This window comes from Oncorhynchus masou, chromosome 22 (genome assembly GCF_036934945.1).
Source record: "Oncorhynchus masou masou isolate Uvic2021 chromosome 22, UVic_Omas_1.1, whole genome shotgun sequence".
Lineage (NCBI taxonomy): Eukaryota > Metazoa > Chordata > Actinopteri > Salmoniformes > Salmonidae > Oncorhynchus > Oncorhynchus masou.
The window spans coordinates 28,827,451-28,843,761 of record NC_088233.1 but is presented as its reverse complement, the minus strand read 5'-3'; the positions used below and the strand labels follow the sequence as shown (position 1 = coordinate 28,843,761).

Sequence of the window (16,311 nt, the reverse complement as noted above, 5' to 3'; positions counted from 1 at the left end):
AGAGGTGCGTTCAGTTCGCTTAAACGTTTGCAACGTTGCGAAACGATGTGTACTGGACGACACGTTTCCCCAAAACGTATTGAACAGACTTTGACGTACGGTTTGGTGGGTGTAGCTTGAAGTGGCCATGCTGACATGATTCCCCAACCCCTCCGGTCCTCACTATCTGGGCAAGTGGCAAAGTATTAACCCTGCCTATTTCTCTAATTACATTTTAATCTTGGCCTTAACCACACTGCGAACCTAATGATTAACCCTAAATTAAAACCAAAAAAATGTTTGTTGTCGATATAAGATAATGTTGACTACGCTGCGGCCACATTTAGTGGGAACCAACGATGTATATATAAACCCTGGATCGCTATTTGCTATGTATTGGGCATTGAGAGACTTTGAAGTCACTGGATCAGCCATATTGGTAGAACCAGTCCTTCATAGAAATGAATGGTATTCTACAGTATTTAAATTAAATCTTTCAAGGGCAGAATTACACGTATTTGGTGGTGTCGTGGGGACAGTAATATTAGAGCTTTCAAAAATGTATACTTTGAGAAAAAATGTTTTTATATGTTTAGCTCATCATGTGTAAGTATAATAAGGTGTCTGTAATGTAAAACATGTGGCAGAAATTACATTGAATGCATTTCTATAGCTTCCTAAGTATTTTTTTGAATGGCGGAAGTGCCAAGATCAGATGGAAGTGCAGCGGCTTCAAACCAGCGCTCCCGGGAAGTCTAGCGTATATAAACATAATTGGTGGGAACCCATGCCCACGCCTTTACCCCAATGTCACCATTTTGATCCACCGATAGGGACTTCCCTCCAGGTTATGTGAAAATCCCACACCGACTTCCCGTTCCACTACAGTAGACTACTGTCGCGTCCTGCAGACACGGATAGAGAGGAGATCCCAGAAAGGGCCTCCACACAGCAGACATGGGCTACATTACTCTGCCACGCCGCCTGTTCCTTTGGTGCATGGCTCTCATCTACATGGTCGCCTTCGTCTCCCTCTACCTGCAGATACCAGGTGAGATATCTATTTAGCTGTCCCATTTAGCGAGCTAGGATAGCTTTCTTGACAGTTATGAGTGTTATGGTATGCTAGCAGCTGTTAGCCAGCTAGCTAGCCTCCTATAGCATTGTACTTGACTTAAGTCAAAAACATATTTCAAGTTTCATTGTTTTTTTTTGTATTGGGAACGTGTTCCCCTGTAGCTAGCTATCAAGCTTGTTACTCTGTTGCAGTTGCTAGCTAGTTTAGCTAAGTATTTTTCGCTAGATAACGGTAGACACTAATTAGACTTTATTATACTTGCCCGACTTCTTTCTGTCTCTAGACACGGGCCACATATCTTTAAGTCATTTTTAACTTTCCCGACCAAGGAACACTTAGTTTTATAATGAATATTTGATATTCTCAATAGTAGTTATTGAACCAAACTTGCCACGACTATGAAGATGGTATACTCCGAATCAGGAGGATAAAAAAATAAGTGAAATCTGAAATCGTATTATGATCTTAAATTAGCTCTTACACCAAGTGTTCCATGACTAAAATGATATACTCTGAATTGTAGGTGGATGGACAAAAATCCACATGTTTTTTCTGAATCACTGGAAATGATATATTCTGAATCTGGGGCAGATGGACAAACATCTCCCCAAAACTGTATGTAATTAAATCATTGAGTGGAACACATTCTATTTCAGTGGCAGCAATATGGGAAGGAAGGGGAGAGGTTGTTCTTAGATTTAAGGAGTAATGGTGTTAAAAAGCTTAAATTAACTGCTGATATAATCTTTAAGGGATGTAGTATTTATTTATTTTTTGAATATTAGTAGGATTTACACCTTCCCTGTCTGGTCCAAGCTTGAGTCAAATTGGTGGCGGTAAACCACCTTAAAGTTTGTTTCTAACCTTAATATAACATCCACAGAAGAGGAAGAATCCATTTTGCCTGTATCCCCCGGCGATTACATGCAGACAGCATGAGAGGAATGTACCCTACGACAAGAGGCATAGACATTTTGTGAGGTAGCTCTTCCAGCTTGAAAGTTGCAGTAGTAATTAGCTTTCTTGAAAGTATGCAGATTGAAAGCATAAACAAAACTGCTGACATTTCCCCCAAAAAATAAGCAGTGGATTTTCTCCGTCCTCCCCTGATTCTGAATATAGAATTTTCATAGTCATGGCACGCTTTCTGTAAGAGCTATTGAATAATTAAATTCCAAATCTTATTATAAAAACAAAAAGTACGTCAACAACACTTGAAATTAGTGGATTTGTCTATTTTAGCCACTCCCGTTGCTGACAGGTGTGTAAAATCAAGCACACAACCATTCAATCTCTATAGACAAACATTGGCAGTAGACTGTGGCACAGTCATGGGAGCTGCCCTGGTCAACAGTAAGTGCTGTTATTGTGGAGTGGAAACGTCTAGGAGCAACAACGGCTCAGCCGCAAAGTGGTAGGCCACACAAGCTCACAGAACGAGACCGACGAGTGCTGACGCACGTAGCGTGTAAAAATTGTCGGTCTTCTGTTGCCACACTCGCTACCGAGTTTCAAACTGCCCCTGGAAGACACGTCAGCACGATAACTGTTTGACGGGAGCTTCATGAAATGGGTTACCATGCGCAATGGCAAGCATTGGCTAGAGTGGTGGAAAGCTCGCCACCATTGCACTCTAGAGCAGTGGAAACATTCTCTGGAGTGATGAATCACGCTTCACCATTTGGCAGTCCAATCTGGGATTGGCGGATGCCAGGAGAACGCTACCTATTGTGCCAACTGTAAAGTTTGATGGAGGATGAATATTGGTCTGAGGCTGTTTTTCATGGTTCGGGCTAGGCCTTTAGTGAAGGGAAATCTTAATGCTACAGCTAGGGTTGCACATTTTGGGGAATATTCGGAGGTGGGAACTTTCCATGGGAATTAACAGGAATATATGCAAATTAATTTTAATACCATTTAAATGTAGATGTTTTTTTGCTTTGGTTATATTTACCATATCATATGGATACATAATTGCAAATGATTAAATCCTTCCAAGAGAGAGAACTATTTAGTTACGAATTAAACTTTAAATGAGTTGATGCTTCACATGGGATGATTTCACTGAACATAAGGGAATATTGAATGATCCATCGCATCTCCCGAAAACATTTTCAACATCTGTAAAATGATAGTCTAGAAACTCAAGCTTTGGTTGTCTTCCTCATGTCTCCTCCCTGGACCTCCTCAATGTCCACCTCTAGAACATCAGGGGCCTCATCTATACTGTCACTTTCCAACCTTGTTGAGGATGGCTCGTTGTCAGGCTCAAAAAGCCTCAAATTTGCCCGAAGGGACACCAATTTTTCAACCCCTGTATTGGTCAGCCTGTTGCGTGCTTTGGGGTGCGTGTTCCCAAACAAGGACCAGTTGCGCTCTGAGGAGGCTGATGTTGGTAGGATTTGGAGGATGATGGAGGCAACAGGGGAAAGAGCCTCAGTCCCTTCCACTAGGTGGCTGATGAGATGTTGGCACGACTGCCATATTGGATCTCCATCACAAAGCCCTTGCTTGGAAGTGTACTTCGCCAGACTGCCAAGAACCTTGCCCTCATCCAGTCCAAGGTGGCGAGACACGGTAGTGATGACACCATAGGCCTTGTTGATCTCTGCACCAGACATGATGCTCTTGCCAGGGTGCTTGGGGTCCCACATGTACGCTGTGGCATGTATGGGCTTCAGGCAGAAGTCTTTGCGCTTTTTGATGTCTTTCAGAACTGCAGTTTCCTCTGCTTGGAGCAACAGTGAAGTGGGCAGGGCACATTAGACAGGATGGCATTGTCTCCCTCAATCCATGCGATGGCTACTGCTTTAGGTTTCAGGCTGCTTATCCCTCTCTCCCAAAATAAATCACCAAGGAGGATCCTCTTGACGGGGCTTTCCATATCGGCAGACTGTGATATGGCCATTTCTTGGCGAGACCCCTTCCCCTCCAGGAGACTGTCAAACATGATGACAACACAACACCAACGGGTGTTGCTGGGCAGCTTCAATGTGGTGCTCTTATTCTTCGCACTTTGCTTGGTGAGGTAGATTGGTGCTATAACTTGATGACCCTTCACATGCCTGACCATTTCCTTGGCTCTCTTGTAGAGTGTATCCATTGTTTTCAGTGGCATGATGTCCTTGAGGAGCAGATTCAATGCATGAGTAGCGCAGCCAATGGGTGTGATGTGAGGGTAGGGCTCCTCCACTCCACAGACCAAGCAGCCGTCATGGTCGCAGCATTGTCTGTCATAAGTGCAAATACCTTCTGTGGTCCAAGTCATTGATGACTGCCTTCAGCTCATCTGCAAGGTAGAGACCAGTGTGTCTGACCCTTGTGTCTGTGCTCTTGTAGAATACTGGTTGAGGGGTGGAGATGATGTAGTTAATTATCCCTTGCCCACGAACATTCGACCACCCATCAGAGATGATTGCAATACATTCTGCTTTCTCTATGATTTGCTTGACCGTCACTTGAACTCTGTTTAACTCTGCATCAAGCAAATGAGTAGATAAAGCATATCTGGTTGGAGGGGTGTATGCAGGGTGAAGAACATTCAGAAATCTCTTCCAATACACATTGCCTGTGAGCATCAGAGGTGAACCAGTTGCATACAGCTCGAACAAGACATTCATCAGCATTTCTGACTACGTTCCTCCATTGAGTCAAAATCACTTCAGAGTCCAGGAGGACCATGAGATGATGCTATCAATAAAGTGTCTGCTTCATCTTCACCACGAATAGAAGAAGAGGGACTTTTCTCAGAGGTTGCTTGTTGTGAGCGCTGAGGGAACTTCATGCATTTGGCCAGATTCTGCATCTTTGTTGCATTCTTCACATATGATTTGCCACAGTATTTGCAAATGTACATACACAGCGTTTCCTACATTAGCTGCAGTGAAATGTCTCCACACACTGATAGCGCCCGTGGCATTTTCCTGTTAAGATTAGATTAAAAATGAGTAAAGAAAAACAAATACAATTCCATGTACAGGTAAATAGTTAAGCAGTTTGATTAATCAACTCCTTTGTAATAAGTTTTACAAAGAAACATGTATGGAAACAGGTGAATGAACACTCCTCAGTTAGCAGGCTCAAGCAAGCTAAAACCTGCATGGTAGCCAAAACTAACTAAATAATTTCTAACTTGTTAATTTCTGCTAAACACACATTGCTGTAGGCTACTATTTACTAGTTAACAAAAAATCATGTCATATAAAATATATTCACATTCTAGACAATTAAGTGCTTCCAACTTTGTGGCAACAGTTTGGTGAAGGCCCTTTCCTTTTTCAGCATGACAATGCCCCCGTGCACAAAGCGAGGTCCATACAAAAATGGTTTGTCAAGATCGGTGTGGTTGATGGGGTTAAGCCTTGATCTCAACCCCATTGAACACCTTTGGGATGAATTGGAGCGCCGACTGCAAGTCAGTCCTGATCGCCCAACATCAATGCACAACCTCACTAATGCTCTTGTGGCTGAATTGAAGCAAGTCCCTGCAGCAATGTTACAATATCTAGTGGAAAGCCTTCCCAGTTGAGTGGGGGCTGTTATAGCAGCAAAGGGGGGGGTCCACATACTTTTGGCCATGTAGTGTACCATCTTCATTGTCATGGCATACTTGGTTCAATAGCTATTGAGGAGAGCGAACCGAATGTCCAATATAATAAAAATGTTATCTAGGTGTTCAGTTAGGCTAGTAGGGGTTTTCCTCCTATGGAACTACATCCTAAAGTTAACCTCCAGTACAAGTTACTACTTCTCCCTGTTGACAAGGTGTGTGTTTTCCAGGCCTGTATGGAAATGATGGCCTGTTACCAGCGCGGTGGCAACTGCGGTACAGTGGTAAGGCTCTCTGGGAGCAGCTCCTCTCCTCTCCCACCTTACTGTGGCTCGCACCACGTCTGGGTGAGTTCCTAAACAACATTTTAGCAATGTATTGTGACTAACTGATCATTTGAATCATAAAACGAATAGACTCTTAACAGTGTAAACTGTATTCTAGGTCTTGACACCCAGACTGCCATGGAGCTGCTCTGCCTGCTGGGGGCAGCACTGAGCCTGGCTGCTACAGTACTGGAATCACTCAGAGACAGCTTGGTGTTTCTATTTCTCTGGATCATGTACCTGTCAATGTACCAGGTCAGTTATACCACACACACGTATACACACTGCTGTAGCGGGAGCCAGTATACAGTATGCCTGATCTCTGACTCTGCCTGAATTTCCAGGTGGGACAGGTCTTCCTCTACTTCCAGTGGTGAGTTGCGTGTGTGTTTGCCACACCCAGAGACTGAATGCCACCCTGAGGTTGCATGTTAATTAACACCCCAGTACTGCTGTTAGTATTTGTATGACACTGAGTCGTCTTGGCAGTCAGCTGATGTGTGTTTGATTGGTGCTCCTACTGCTGTGCAACTGCATCTGTCAGGTGCCAGATTATAAACACTATAACACATTGATAACAACATCACCATAGTAGCATCATGATGAAAACACTACAACATTAGCCCTGTCTGGGCATGCTCAGTCTCTAGGTCCTAACACTCTCTCCACCTTGCTCATTCTCCCTCTCTGCGACTGCATCCAGGGACTCTCTTCTCCTGGAGACGGGGTTCCTCTGTGTGCTCATCGCCCCGGTGACGTCTTTGCGGGGGTGGCGAGCGGGCAGGGAGCACGACCCTGTGACCTTCTGGTTGGTCCGTTGGCTGCTGTTCAGACTGATGTTCGCCTCCGGAATCGTCAAACTCACCTCCCGCTGCCCTACCTGGTGGGGCCTCACAGGTAGCTGTGTGTGTGTTGCATAAGTGCTCAGGCAGGTCACCAAACTCATCAGACATGTTACTGCCACTCAGACTGCTGTTTCTGAGCGTCTTTCTCTCCCCCTGATGTACCACAGAGACCCAGTGTATCACACCGTCTCTGGCTTGTAACGTGTACATCTCTCTCTAGCCCTAACATATCATTGAGGACCAGTGTAGCTACACCCCTAGCCTATTGATGTGTGCCTCTAACATGTGGTGGTGTGTGTCTCTAGCGCTGACATATCACTACGAGACCCAGTGTATCCCTACACCCTTGGCCTGGTTTGCCCACCAGCTACCCGTCTGGTGGCATAAGCTGTCTGTGGTAGCCACCTTCGCCATTGAGATCGCTGCTCCATTCCTCTTCCTCAGCCCTCTACGACGACTTCGCCTCGGGGCCTTCTACATGCAGGTCAGATTAACTCTGTGTATGTTGTAGCATTTTGTCATCAACATTTTGGGGACTTGGTCTGTCTCCCCCCTCTGGCGGTTAGGTAAAGTGCAGTGTTTTCTCTCACCCCTGTGGTATTTAGGTGGTACTGCAGGTGCTGATCATCCTGTCTGGAAACTATAACTTCTTCAACCTCCTGACTCTGACGATGTGTCTGTCTCTGCTGGATGACGAGCATATATACTTCTGGCTACGCAAGAAATACACTCCTAACCCTAACCAAGGTACACACACTCTGGCACATACACACTGTAGGTAGCTTGTATCGAGGATAGTCAGTCAGTTTTACTGGAGGCAGGATGTGACATGTACTCCCTGGTTCTGTCTCTGCTCCAATCAGGTTCCTCGTTGTGGTGGGCAGGGTTTGTGGTGGAGATCGCAGTCTGGGCTCTAATTGGCTTCGGAACGGTCACATGGTTTGACCTGCAGATCAACTGGGACAAGTGGACTGTCTCCTCCAGGACAGGTGTGTGTGCGTGTCAGTTATCAGCTGTAGTAGATAATCATTGTTTTGACTGTTATTGCTGGTTATCTCCTCAGTGTTTACCTTCCACCAGTTTAACCAGTTCCTGAAGACTGTCACCTTCCCCTCGGTCTGGCTGGGAGTACTGTCTCTCACCTGGGAACTAGTCTCTTCCATGTTCAGGTAACACACACACACCTCTCTGGGAAAGTGGTCTGTTCTGTGTGTTGTGTTGGTGTGTGTAGAGGCTTTGGGATACTGCTGTGTGTGTATTTACATGTGTGTCTGTGTTCTGTAGGTGTGCCTGTGTGGAAGGGTTCTTCAAGAGGTTTTTGGGTACAGTCCAGTGGACAGTGTTTGGTGCTGCTGCTGTCTCTATGTTTGCCATCAGTCTGGTGAGTAGAACACTCTAGAACAGTGGTTCCCAACCCTTTTTGTTTACTGCACCAACTGAATTTAACTCTGCCTGGAGTATCCCTGAAGTACCCCATCTTGTGAGTCTTCTGAAGTACTCCCTATGATTAGGCCAAGTACCACCAGGGTTCCTAATACCCTGGTTGGGATCCACTGATCTAGAATAATGGTACCTGCTCTCAGGTAAGGCATGTCATACTTTGTGTGTTCCAGCATGTTCTTGTTCACCTTTATCGAGTATGATTGTAACGCCAGTGTGTGTGTTTGTTTGTCCAGGTCCCATTCACCTTCATAGAGTATGACAGTAACGCCAGTGTGTGGCCGGGGGTGCGTCAGGGTTATGATGCGGTCAGTCGTTACCAGCTGGTCAACTCCTACGGCCTGTTCAGACGCATGACTGGGGTGGGGGGCCGGCCCGAGGTGGTCATCGAGGGATCCATGGATAAAGTCACCTGGACGGTAGGGGTGTGTGTGTGTGTGTGGGAGAGGTGTATATGGAGAGGTGGTTTTTTTGCCCATTTGTAATGTATCTGTTATCTGTTTTAAAGCTGAAGTTAACCAAGGCTATTTTTTTTTTCATCCAACTTTAATTGTCTCCATTGTCCTACCCTCTCTCTCTCTCTCCTCTAGGAGATAGAATTTATGTATAAGCCAGGGAACCTCAGTGCCCCTCCTTCGGTCATCACCCCTCATCAACCACGGCTGGACTGGCAGATGTGGTTTGCAGCCCTGGGAACACATACGCACTCTCCCTGGTTCACCAGCCTAATGTACAGACTGCTGCAGGGCAAGACGGACGGTAGGGTGTACACACTTCCTTCTTTTTGAGGCTAATGGCAGTGCATTACTGCCAATACAGCGATATTAACACAAGCTGTATTGTATTTACTGTATTGTAAAACATCTTAACGTTTGCCCCTCTCTCTCTCTCCAGTGATTGAGCTCATCCAGTCAGATGTGTCTCAGTACCCATTCCACCAGCAGCCTCCCACATACCTCAGAGCTCACCGCTACAAATACTGGTTCACTAAAACACTAGCTGATGGGTTAGTACATACTCTCTCTCACACACATACGCATAGAGAACCGATGGGTGATGAGGTAGTTGATTCATGTTGCGCAGCAATAATCTGAATGTCGACATCTTTGAGGAAATGCCGAAATCATCAGTTAACGTGCGAGTCAGTGTCACAGCTGACATTTTATTGTGTGTGTTGTAGGTCGTATCCTCAGCGCTGGTGGAGGAGGGTGTACATAGAGGAGTTCTATCCCACAGTGTATCTGGGCGACACCTTCCTGGAGAGCATGCTGAGCCAGCATGGACTCAAGGTACAGTGCATTTGGAAAGTATTCAGACCCCTTTATCTTTTCAACATTTTGTTACGTTACAGCTAGTGATGCACCGATATTACATCTTTGGCCAATAACGATATCTGATATTTTCCTTGCCAAAAAAACTATACTGATATTTCAAATTTAAGTGGCCTTTTAAGCATTTTAGTACAGTTAAATAGTTTAAACACACTGACCATAAGGTTATTTTGTGGGCATTTACGTATGTCCCCATTACCAGCAAAAATCTAAACCTATTTCTTTCAATTTCTTGCTGTGCTGTTTTGTTAATTTGTTCAGTCTCAACCATAATTTCATCATACATGTCAAGCAGTGAAGTTAAAACTCTGTCTTTTCACCTGTGGTATTTTCCTCGGTGTGCACTGTCACTGTGTCCGTTTCCATCTTGTCCAGCCATGTCTGTAATATTTCACATAAACCCTGTTTCTTGTCTGCATCGAAGTAGCGGTCCTTGTACCTAGCATCGAATATGGTGGCGACACAGTAGAGGTTCAGAGAGAACGCCACCGAATCGCTTGTTCACAGACTCTAGTAGAGTACTTTTCCAAGTTAACCCGACGGGCTGTGTTGACATTTTTGTTGAGCAGGCATTTCAATGCCATGACAGGGTATCACGTCTGCTGCAGACACAGTTGAGCTTATATCTCCAGTCAGTTGTTCATGTTTCAAACATGTTCTCAATTGCCATTGAAATTGCAGCAGTGGTATGAGGACCAGCACATTCTTGAGCATGCAATACGGCTTTCTTCAGTATCGAAATCCTCGTCGACCCTCTGTGCTGTCAGACTCCGCATGCTCATGGGGCTGACATCACTGGTCCAAATGTCAGTCGTGAAGCTAATAGCAAGTGGCTCATGGGTGTGTTTCAACAATACTGTGTAACTCCGGTAGGGCAACATCTGAAAAATAGCACCTACTTGGTAGTGTGTATCGGTGCTCGACCAGTCATCGAAAGCCAACATCATCCACAACAGAGAACAGTTGATTGTCAAGGGCGATGAATTCCATTACCTTGCCGACATGGAATTTGCCTTTGAGTTGTTTCGCTGAAATGTTCCTACTCTTTCAATTGACTGATGGACTTGTTGACTTCCTCGATCCACACAGCTGACATTTTGGTCTAGATTAGGAATGAAAGTGTTGCACGTGTAGCGGATTGTAGTGTTGCATATCATCTACCTACGTTATATAGGTATGCACGTCAGCTTTGACATCTGTTTTGCACACCGGTGTTAAATTAGACATTGGGCCGATGTTGGCATTTTTTAGCTAATATCGGCTGATTCTGATATGTTTACCCAATCTATTGTGCATCCCTTGTTACGGGGATAAAACATTTGGGGAATTGTTTTGCACATTTTATTAAAATTAAAATAATATCACATTTTACATAAGTATTCAGAGCCTTTACTCAGTACTTTGTTGAAGGTCTCTCCTGAAATGTTAGATTGTGTTCAAGTCTGGGCTCTGTCTGAGCCAGTCAAGGACGTTCAGAGACTTGTCCCGAAGCCACTCCTGCATTGGCTTGGCTATGTGCTTAGGGTCATTGTCCTGTTGGAAGGTGAACCTTTGCCCCAGTTTGAGGTACTGAGCACTCCTGAGTGCTCTTCATCAAGGATCTCTCTGTACTTTGCTTCGTTCATCTTTCCCTTGATACTGACTAGTCTCCCAGTCCCTTTCGCTGAAAAACATCCCCACAGCTTGATGCTGCCACCACCATGCTTCACCGTAGGGATGGTGCCAGGTTTCCTTCAGACGTAACGCTCGGCATTCAGGCCAAATAGTTCAATCTTGGTTTCATCAGACCAGAGAATCTTGTGGCATGCTCCAAGCAGACTGTCATGTGCCTTTTACTGCAGAGTGGCTTCCGTCTGGCAACTTCACCATAAAGGCCTGATTGGTGGAGTGCTGCAGAGATGGTTGTCCTTCTGGAAGTTTCTCCCATCTATCAGTGACCATCGGGTTCTTGGTTACCCCACTGACCAAGGCTCTTCTCCCCCGATTGGTCGGTTGGCCAGCTCTAGGGAGAGTCTTGGTGCTTCCAGACTTCTTCCATTTAAGAATGATTTAGGCCACTGTTCTTGGGGACCTTCAATGCTGCAGAAATGTTTTGGTACCCTTGCCCAGATTTGTCCCTACACAATCCTGTCTCTGAGCTCTACGGACAATTCCTTTGACCTCATGGCTTGGTTTTTGCTCTGACATGCACTGTCAACTGTGGGACATTTTATTTAGACAGTTCTGTACCTTTTCAAAATATCCAGTCAATTGAATTTTCCACCTGTGGACTCCAAGTTGTAGAAACATCTCAAGTGTGATCAGTGGAAACAGGAGGCACCGGAGCACATTTTTAAAAACCTCATAGCGAAGCGTCTGAACACTCATGTAAATAAGTTTCAGTTTTTATTCTTTAAAAACCGGTTTTCGCTTTATTATGGGGTATTGTGTGTAGATTGAGGATTTTTATTTAATCCATTTTAGGATAAACATAACAGCATGTGCAAAAAGTCAATACTTTACGAATGCACTGTAACGAACTACCTGTAGTTCTCAGCAAGCACTAAGTGTGTGACTCCTGTATGTCCTTGTGTCTGACCCGTGTGTGTAGGATAAGTCCCTCCCTCGGCGTGTGTCTGAGGCAACTGTGCCCCAGGTGGTGAAGTGGGTGCGCTCTCAGGTGAGGGGTGTGTCTGCACCCCTGCTGCTCTGGAGCCTCCTCTTCTGCAGTGTCACCCTCTGTCTGCTCCGGGGACTGCAGCTGGAAATTACACTCAAGACCAAACCTACTGCAGCCAAGGCTGAACCAAAACCCACAGCTCCACCCCACCACCCTGATGCTAAGGAGGCCAATTCCAATGACAAAGATGGTCTAGGACAAAGACAGGAGGAGGAGCTGGAGGAGGTTGATGCAGAAGAGGATGAGCAAAGGGGGGAAGACGAGGAGAGTGAAAGAGAAGAGAACGATGTAAGAGATGAACTGGAAGAAGAAGATGACGGAGAAGAAGAGGGGAATGTTGACTGACTGTCTCAAGAAATAAAGAGTTTCTCCTGACCCCTGAACACGGGATTTGGTAGCCCTCCCTTCCACTAACTGTCTCAGTGTCCAAGTGCTCAAGAGAAAGCTGCCTGTCTTGACTACTTGTCTGCCTTTCGCCAACAATAACCTTCTAACCAAAGAATTTCGTTGATGCTTTATTCTACATTTGACAATCACTTTATTTGAAATGAATAGACAGTTTTCCAATTATCTGTAGTATTATTACAATCAAGAGAAAATAACTTTTTGTCAGTTTCCTTGTCATTGTACATGTTTACGTGTGTGTGTGTGTGTGTGTTAAAGGGTGTTTGGTTTGCCACTGTGGTCCTTTGCTTTGCTGCCAGATATAATGTATTGAATCACCAATTCTGCACTTTCCTGCCAAGCATCTTTCCACGTTTGAAAAAACAGCACATCCATGAATGGAAAATGTTAATGTTTTTGTATCATTTATAATAAAGATAGGAAATGTATCCATTTGGTTCTTCATTATTAACCATATGAATTGTAATCAGCATTTTAAGCAACAAACAACACTTTTAGGATATTCTGTCATTAGAATATAATGTAGTTGACTTACAGATGACAACAACATGGTAAAGGCTATAAAGATAAATCTAATAGTGTTACCCATATCTGAGGAGATGCCTTGGTGTTGCTGCTGGATATGATCTCTGCGAAGGTGTGAGAGAGGGTGGGAAAGAAATGAATTGTGATAGTTAATTGATTTATGAAACATTTGAGGTGGGGGGTAGGTGTGTGTGGCTGCCCCATCTGTCTGTGTGTCACCACTTCAGTACCCCAGGACAGTACTTGTCGATGAGAGACTGGTAGTATGGCTTCAACTTCTCTATGTCAGGCAGCTCAGTGGTCTTGGTGTAGAGGTCAAACTTACTGTAGGGGTCAAATGTTCGAGGTCAAACTGACTGCAGAGAGTGTAGAGAATTATTTTTCAGTGTGTGTGTTGAGACGTACTTGAACTCGCGAACCCAGGGAATCATGCGCATGTCCTTGTCATCACAGAGGTGCATGTAGTCTCCATGGGAGTGCCAGGGGTAGAAGGAATGGAATCGGATCATATACAGACCCTAGAGAGGGAGAGCAGGGGAGTGAAGTCTTTTAGGTGAGTTAACACTCTGAGCAGCAGTCTTAAACAAGAACCACTGAGTTTTTGTAAACCTGTATTCTCTTTGCTAATGTAGAACCATAGACCCCAATTCTCACCTCTTCTGGGATGGTGCACTTGTTGAACTTCATGACCCTGTAGAGATACTCTGGAACAAACAACACAGACAGCAGTTCAGTGGTGTTACTATGTAGGCCCATGTGCCTTACAGTGGTGACTGTGTGTGTGTTTCTGTGTTACTCACCATCATGGCCCCAGGACATGAGCACATTGTCCAGCCCACAATTTGGCTTATAGATCCCACACTCAGAACTACAGTGGGGGAGGTGATGAGGTGAAGAAGAGGTTATCATTTAAATTAAGTATATCAGATGGCACATTAACTTTCTGTATATAGGTGTCTGCTAAATGGCATAATGTAAACACTTCTCCAGGCTGGCTTGTAGCCGGCATGTTGTGCAGTGAATAATGGGGTTTGATAAGACTTTTTTATTTAGATTGGTAAAAAGAGAAGTGTAACAGTACTTGTAAGCAGGGTTTTTGTCATCAGGGTTGTCCACGAAGGTACTGCCTCGAAACACAATGCCATTCTGGAACCTGCACCCCACTGGGAATGTGTCCCCCACTACAGCCCACTGCAGGACAGGAACACAGTGCAGTTAGCCTAGCGTTGCCTAACATTACAAGCCATTTTACCACTGCTGTTAGCGTAGCCTAGCATCACAACCTGTATCAGGGTAACATCGAGAGGCATTCACCTGGGGTTCCCCTGACAGAGCCATGATCTTCCCAATGTCATGGATCAGCCCCACCAACTGGAACCAGTCTGGAGAGGGACGAGAGATAAGGATAGGAGTTGTGAACCATGTGTGCCTGTGTACGTGTGTGTGTGTGTGTGTGTGTGTGCGTGCGTGCGTGTGTTTGCCTTTGTGGGGGTGTTCCCTGCGGATGCCCTCAGCGGTCTGAAAGGCGTGGTATGAGTTGGGGAAGTCGACATCAGGGTCGGACTCATCAACAAGCTGGTCCAGAGATATGACTGCTTCCATCACCTCCATCTGGGCATGCCCACAACCTGACCACTCAGAGTGCTGCAGAGGAGAGGAGGAGTGGGGAAGGTTAATGAGTGGTATGTTCATGTTATCTGCAGCATTAGACGATATTACATAAGATCTTAAATGTTAACAGTCACAGTTACACTCCTTGTTAAACATTGCAGGTTGGTGTAGCCTGCTCTCCTGACACACACACAGTTTGCATTTGCGCTGAACCTGTCTTGACAGACTCACCTTCTGCTTGACAAAGTCCAGGGTCTGGTTGGTGTGCATCAGCTTGTATGTGTTATACACACGATCAATCAGACTCCCGCTCTGTTACATACACACATTACAGATGTATTGTGATTACCAGCCTTAAAACAGTAATATTATGTTGCAACTAAGGTAAATAATCATACTCTTGCTGACCTCAAAATTCCTGTATTCTGTCTTGTCCTTGCCTTTCTGCTCCAGGTCTAAGATGGGACGGTATGCCAGAGATGGGTCTGGACCCTGAAACAGATAGACAGAGGGACAGGCAAAGAAAGTCAAGTACACATCTTAACATGGCGAATGTGATAGAAAACACCATACGTTTCAAATAGAAATATTAGACCTACAAAATTTTAACCTGTAGCAGTAGATCACACAAAATATTATTTGATTATCAGATGCATGATAACACCAGGTTAAACTTATGATAGACAGACACATACAGACAGACACATTTGCTACAACAATCCTGCAATCCTGAAACAAGCACTGTGTGGGTTATATTAATTATATTCAATTTATGTTGTAGACCTTGATGCATTTTTCATAAGTGAAAATCAAGTCTGAAAGGTCAGTGTAAATTAAAAAGTTCAGAAGCCTTTTTAAACCTTTACATTTCCTGCATTACAGGAAAGTTTTCCTGCAACAGGCTGATCAAGTGAAGATCCTACATCTGTAATAGCTAAATATATTTTTTCTACTTTTCTACAGTCATACGTACAATATTGACGACCCTCATGGTGAGGTCAGTCCGTCAGTCCATTCGGTTATGAGTAAGTATGGGTCTGCTGGCTCCTCTAAAGTGCAACCCCAGACCCTGTCCTGTATATACCCCTCTGGTTTAACACTTATGTCATACACCCTCACAGCATACAGGTAGTGATAGTCGTTATCTCAGTGGGGGCGGAGTTAAACTAACGGGGTTCATCTGGCTGGACTACTCTGTGTGTACGTGTGTGAGAGCGTGTTTGTTTTCCTTGAGAGAACAGTGAGTCCTTAACTATGATCAACAGGTATCAGGTTTGGGCTGGTCTTGAGAGTTGTGTTTGTGTGTGTATTTGTCTCCGTTATTTACCATAATTCCTTTAACCTTTTATTTAACTAGGCAAGTCAGTTTAGAACATATTCTTATTTATAATGACTGCGTACCCCGGCCAAACCCGGACGATGCTGGGACAATTGTGCGCCGCCCTATGGGACTGCCAATCACGGCCGTTTGTGATACAGCCTGGCATGGAATCAAACAAGGCTCTGTAGTGATGCCCCTAGCACTGAGGTGCAGTGCCTTAGACCGCTGCACTCTGTTGAATG

At 44.8% G+C, this 16,311-nt stretch overlaps 2 protein-coding genes across 2 annotated transcripts; one reads left to right on the top strand and one right to left on the bottom strand.

Annotated features, from left to right (window-relative positions):
• Positions 1-690: 690 nt before the first annotated feature.
• lmf2a (lipase maturation factor 2a) lies at positions 691-13,040 on the top strand. Its single transcript, XM_064929815.1, has 15 exons — positions 691-1,030; positions 5,837-5,953; positions 6,051-6,187; positions 6,277-6,305; positions 6,636-6,829; positions 7,083-7,261; positions 7,383-7,524; positions 7,641-7,766; positions 7,841-7,946; positions 8,062-8,158; positions 8,454-8,636; positions 8,808-8,976; positions 9,112-9,223; positions 9,398-9,506; positions 12,139-13,040. The coding sequence occupies exons 1-15, from the start codon at positions 937-939 to the stop codon at positions 12,550-12,552; spliced, it is 2,208 nt and encodes a 735-aa protein (XP_064785887.1). The 5' UTR covers positions 691-936; the 3' UTR covers positions 12,553-13,040.
• Positions 12,722-15,861, bottom strand: miox (myo-inositol oxygenase). The gene is made up of 10 exons (XM_064929816.1): positions 15,722-15,861; positions 15,157-15,240; positions 14,980-15,060; positions 14,619-14,781; positions 14,452-14,519; positions 14,219-14,328; positions 13,938-14,005; positions 13,792-13,841; positions 13,543-13,655; positions 12,722-13,461 (listed from the first exon to the last, which is right to left on the bottom strand). The coding sequence occupies exons 1-10, from the start codon at positions 15,737-15,739 to the stop codon at positions 13,353-13,355; spliced, it is 864 nt and encodes a 287-aa protein (XP_064785888.1). The 5' UTR covers positions 15,740-15,861; the 3' UTR covers positions 12,722-13,352.
• Positions 15,862-16,311: the final 450 nt, after the last annotated feature.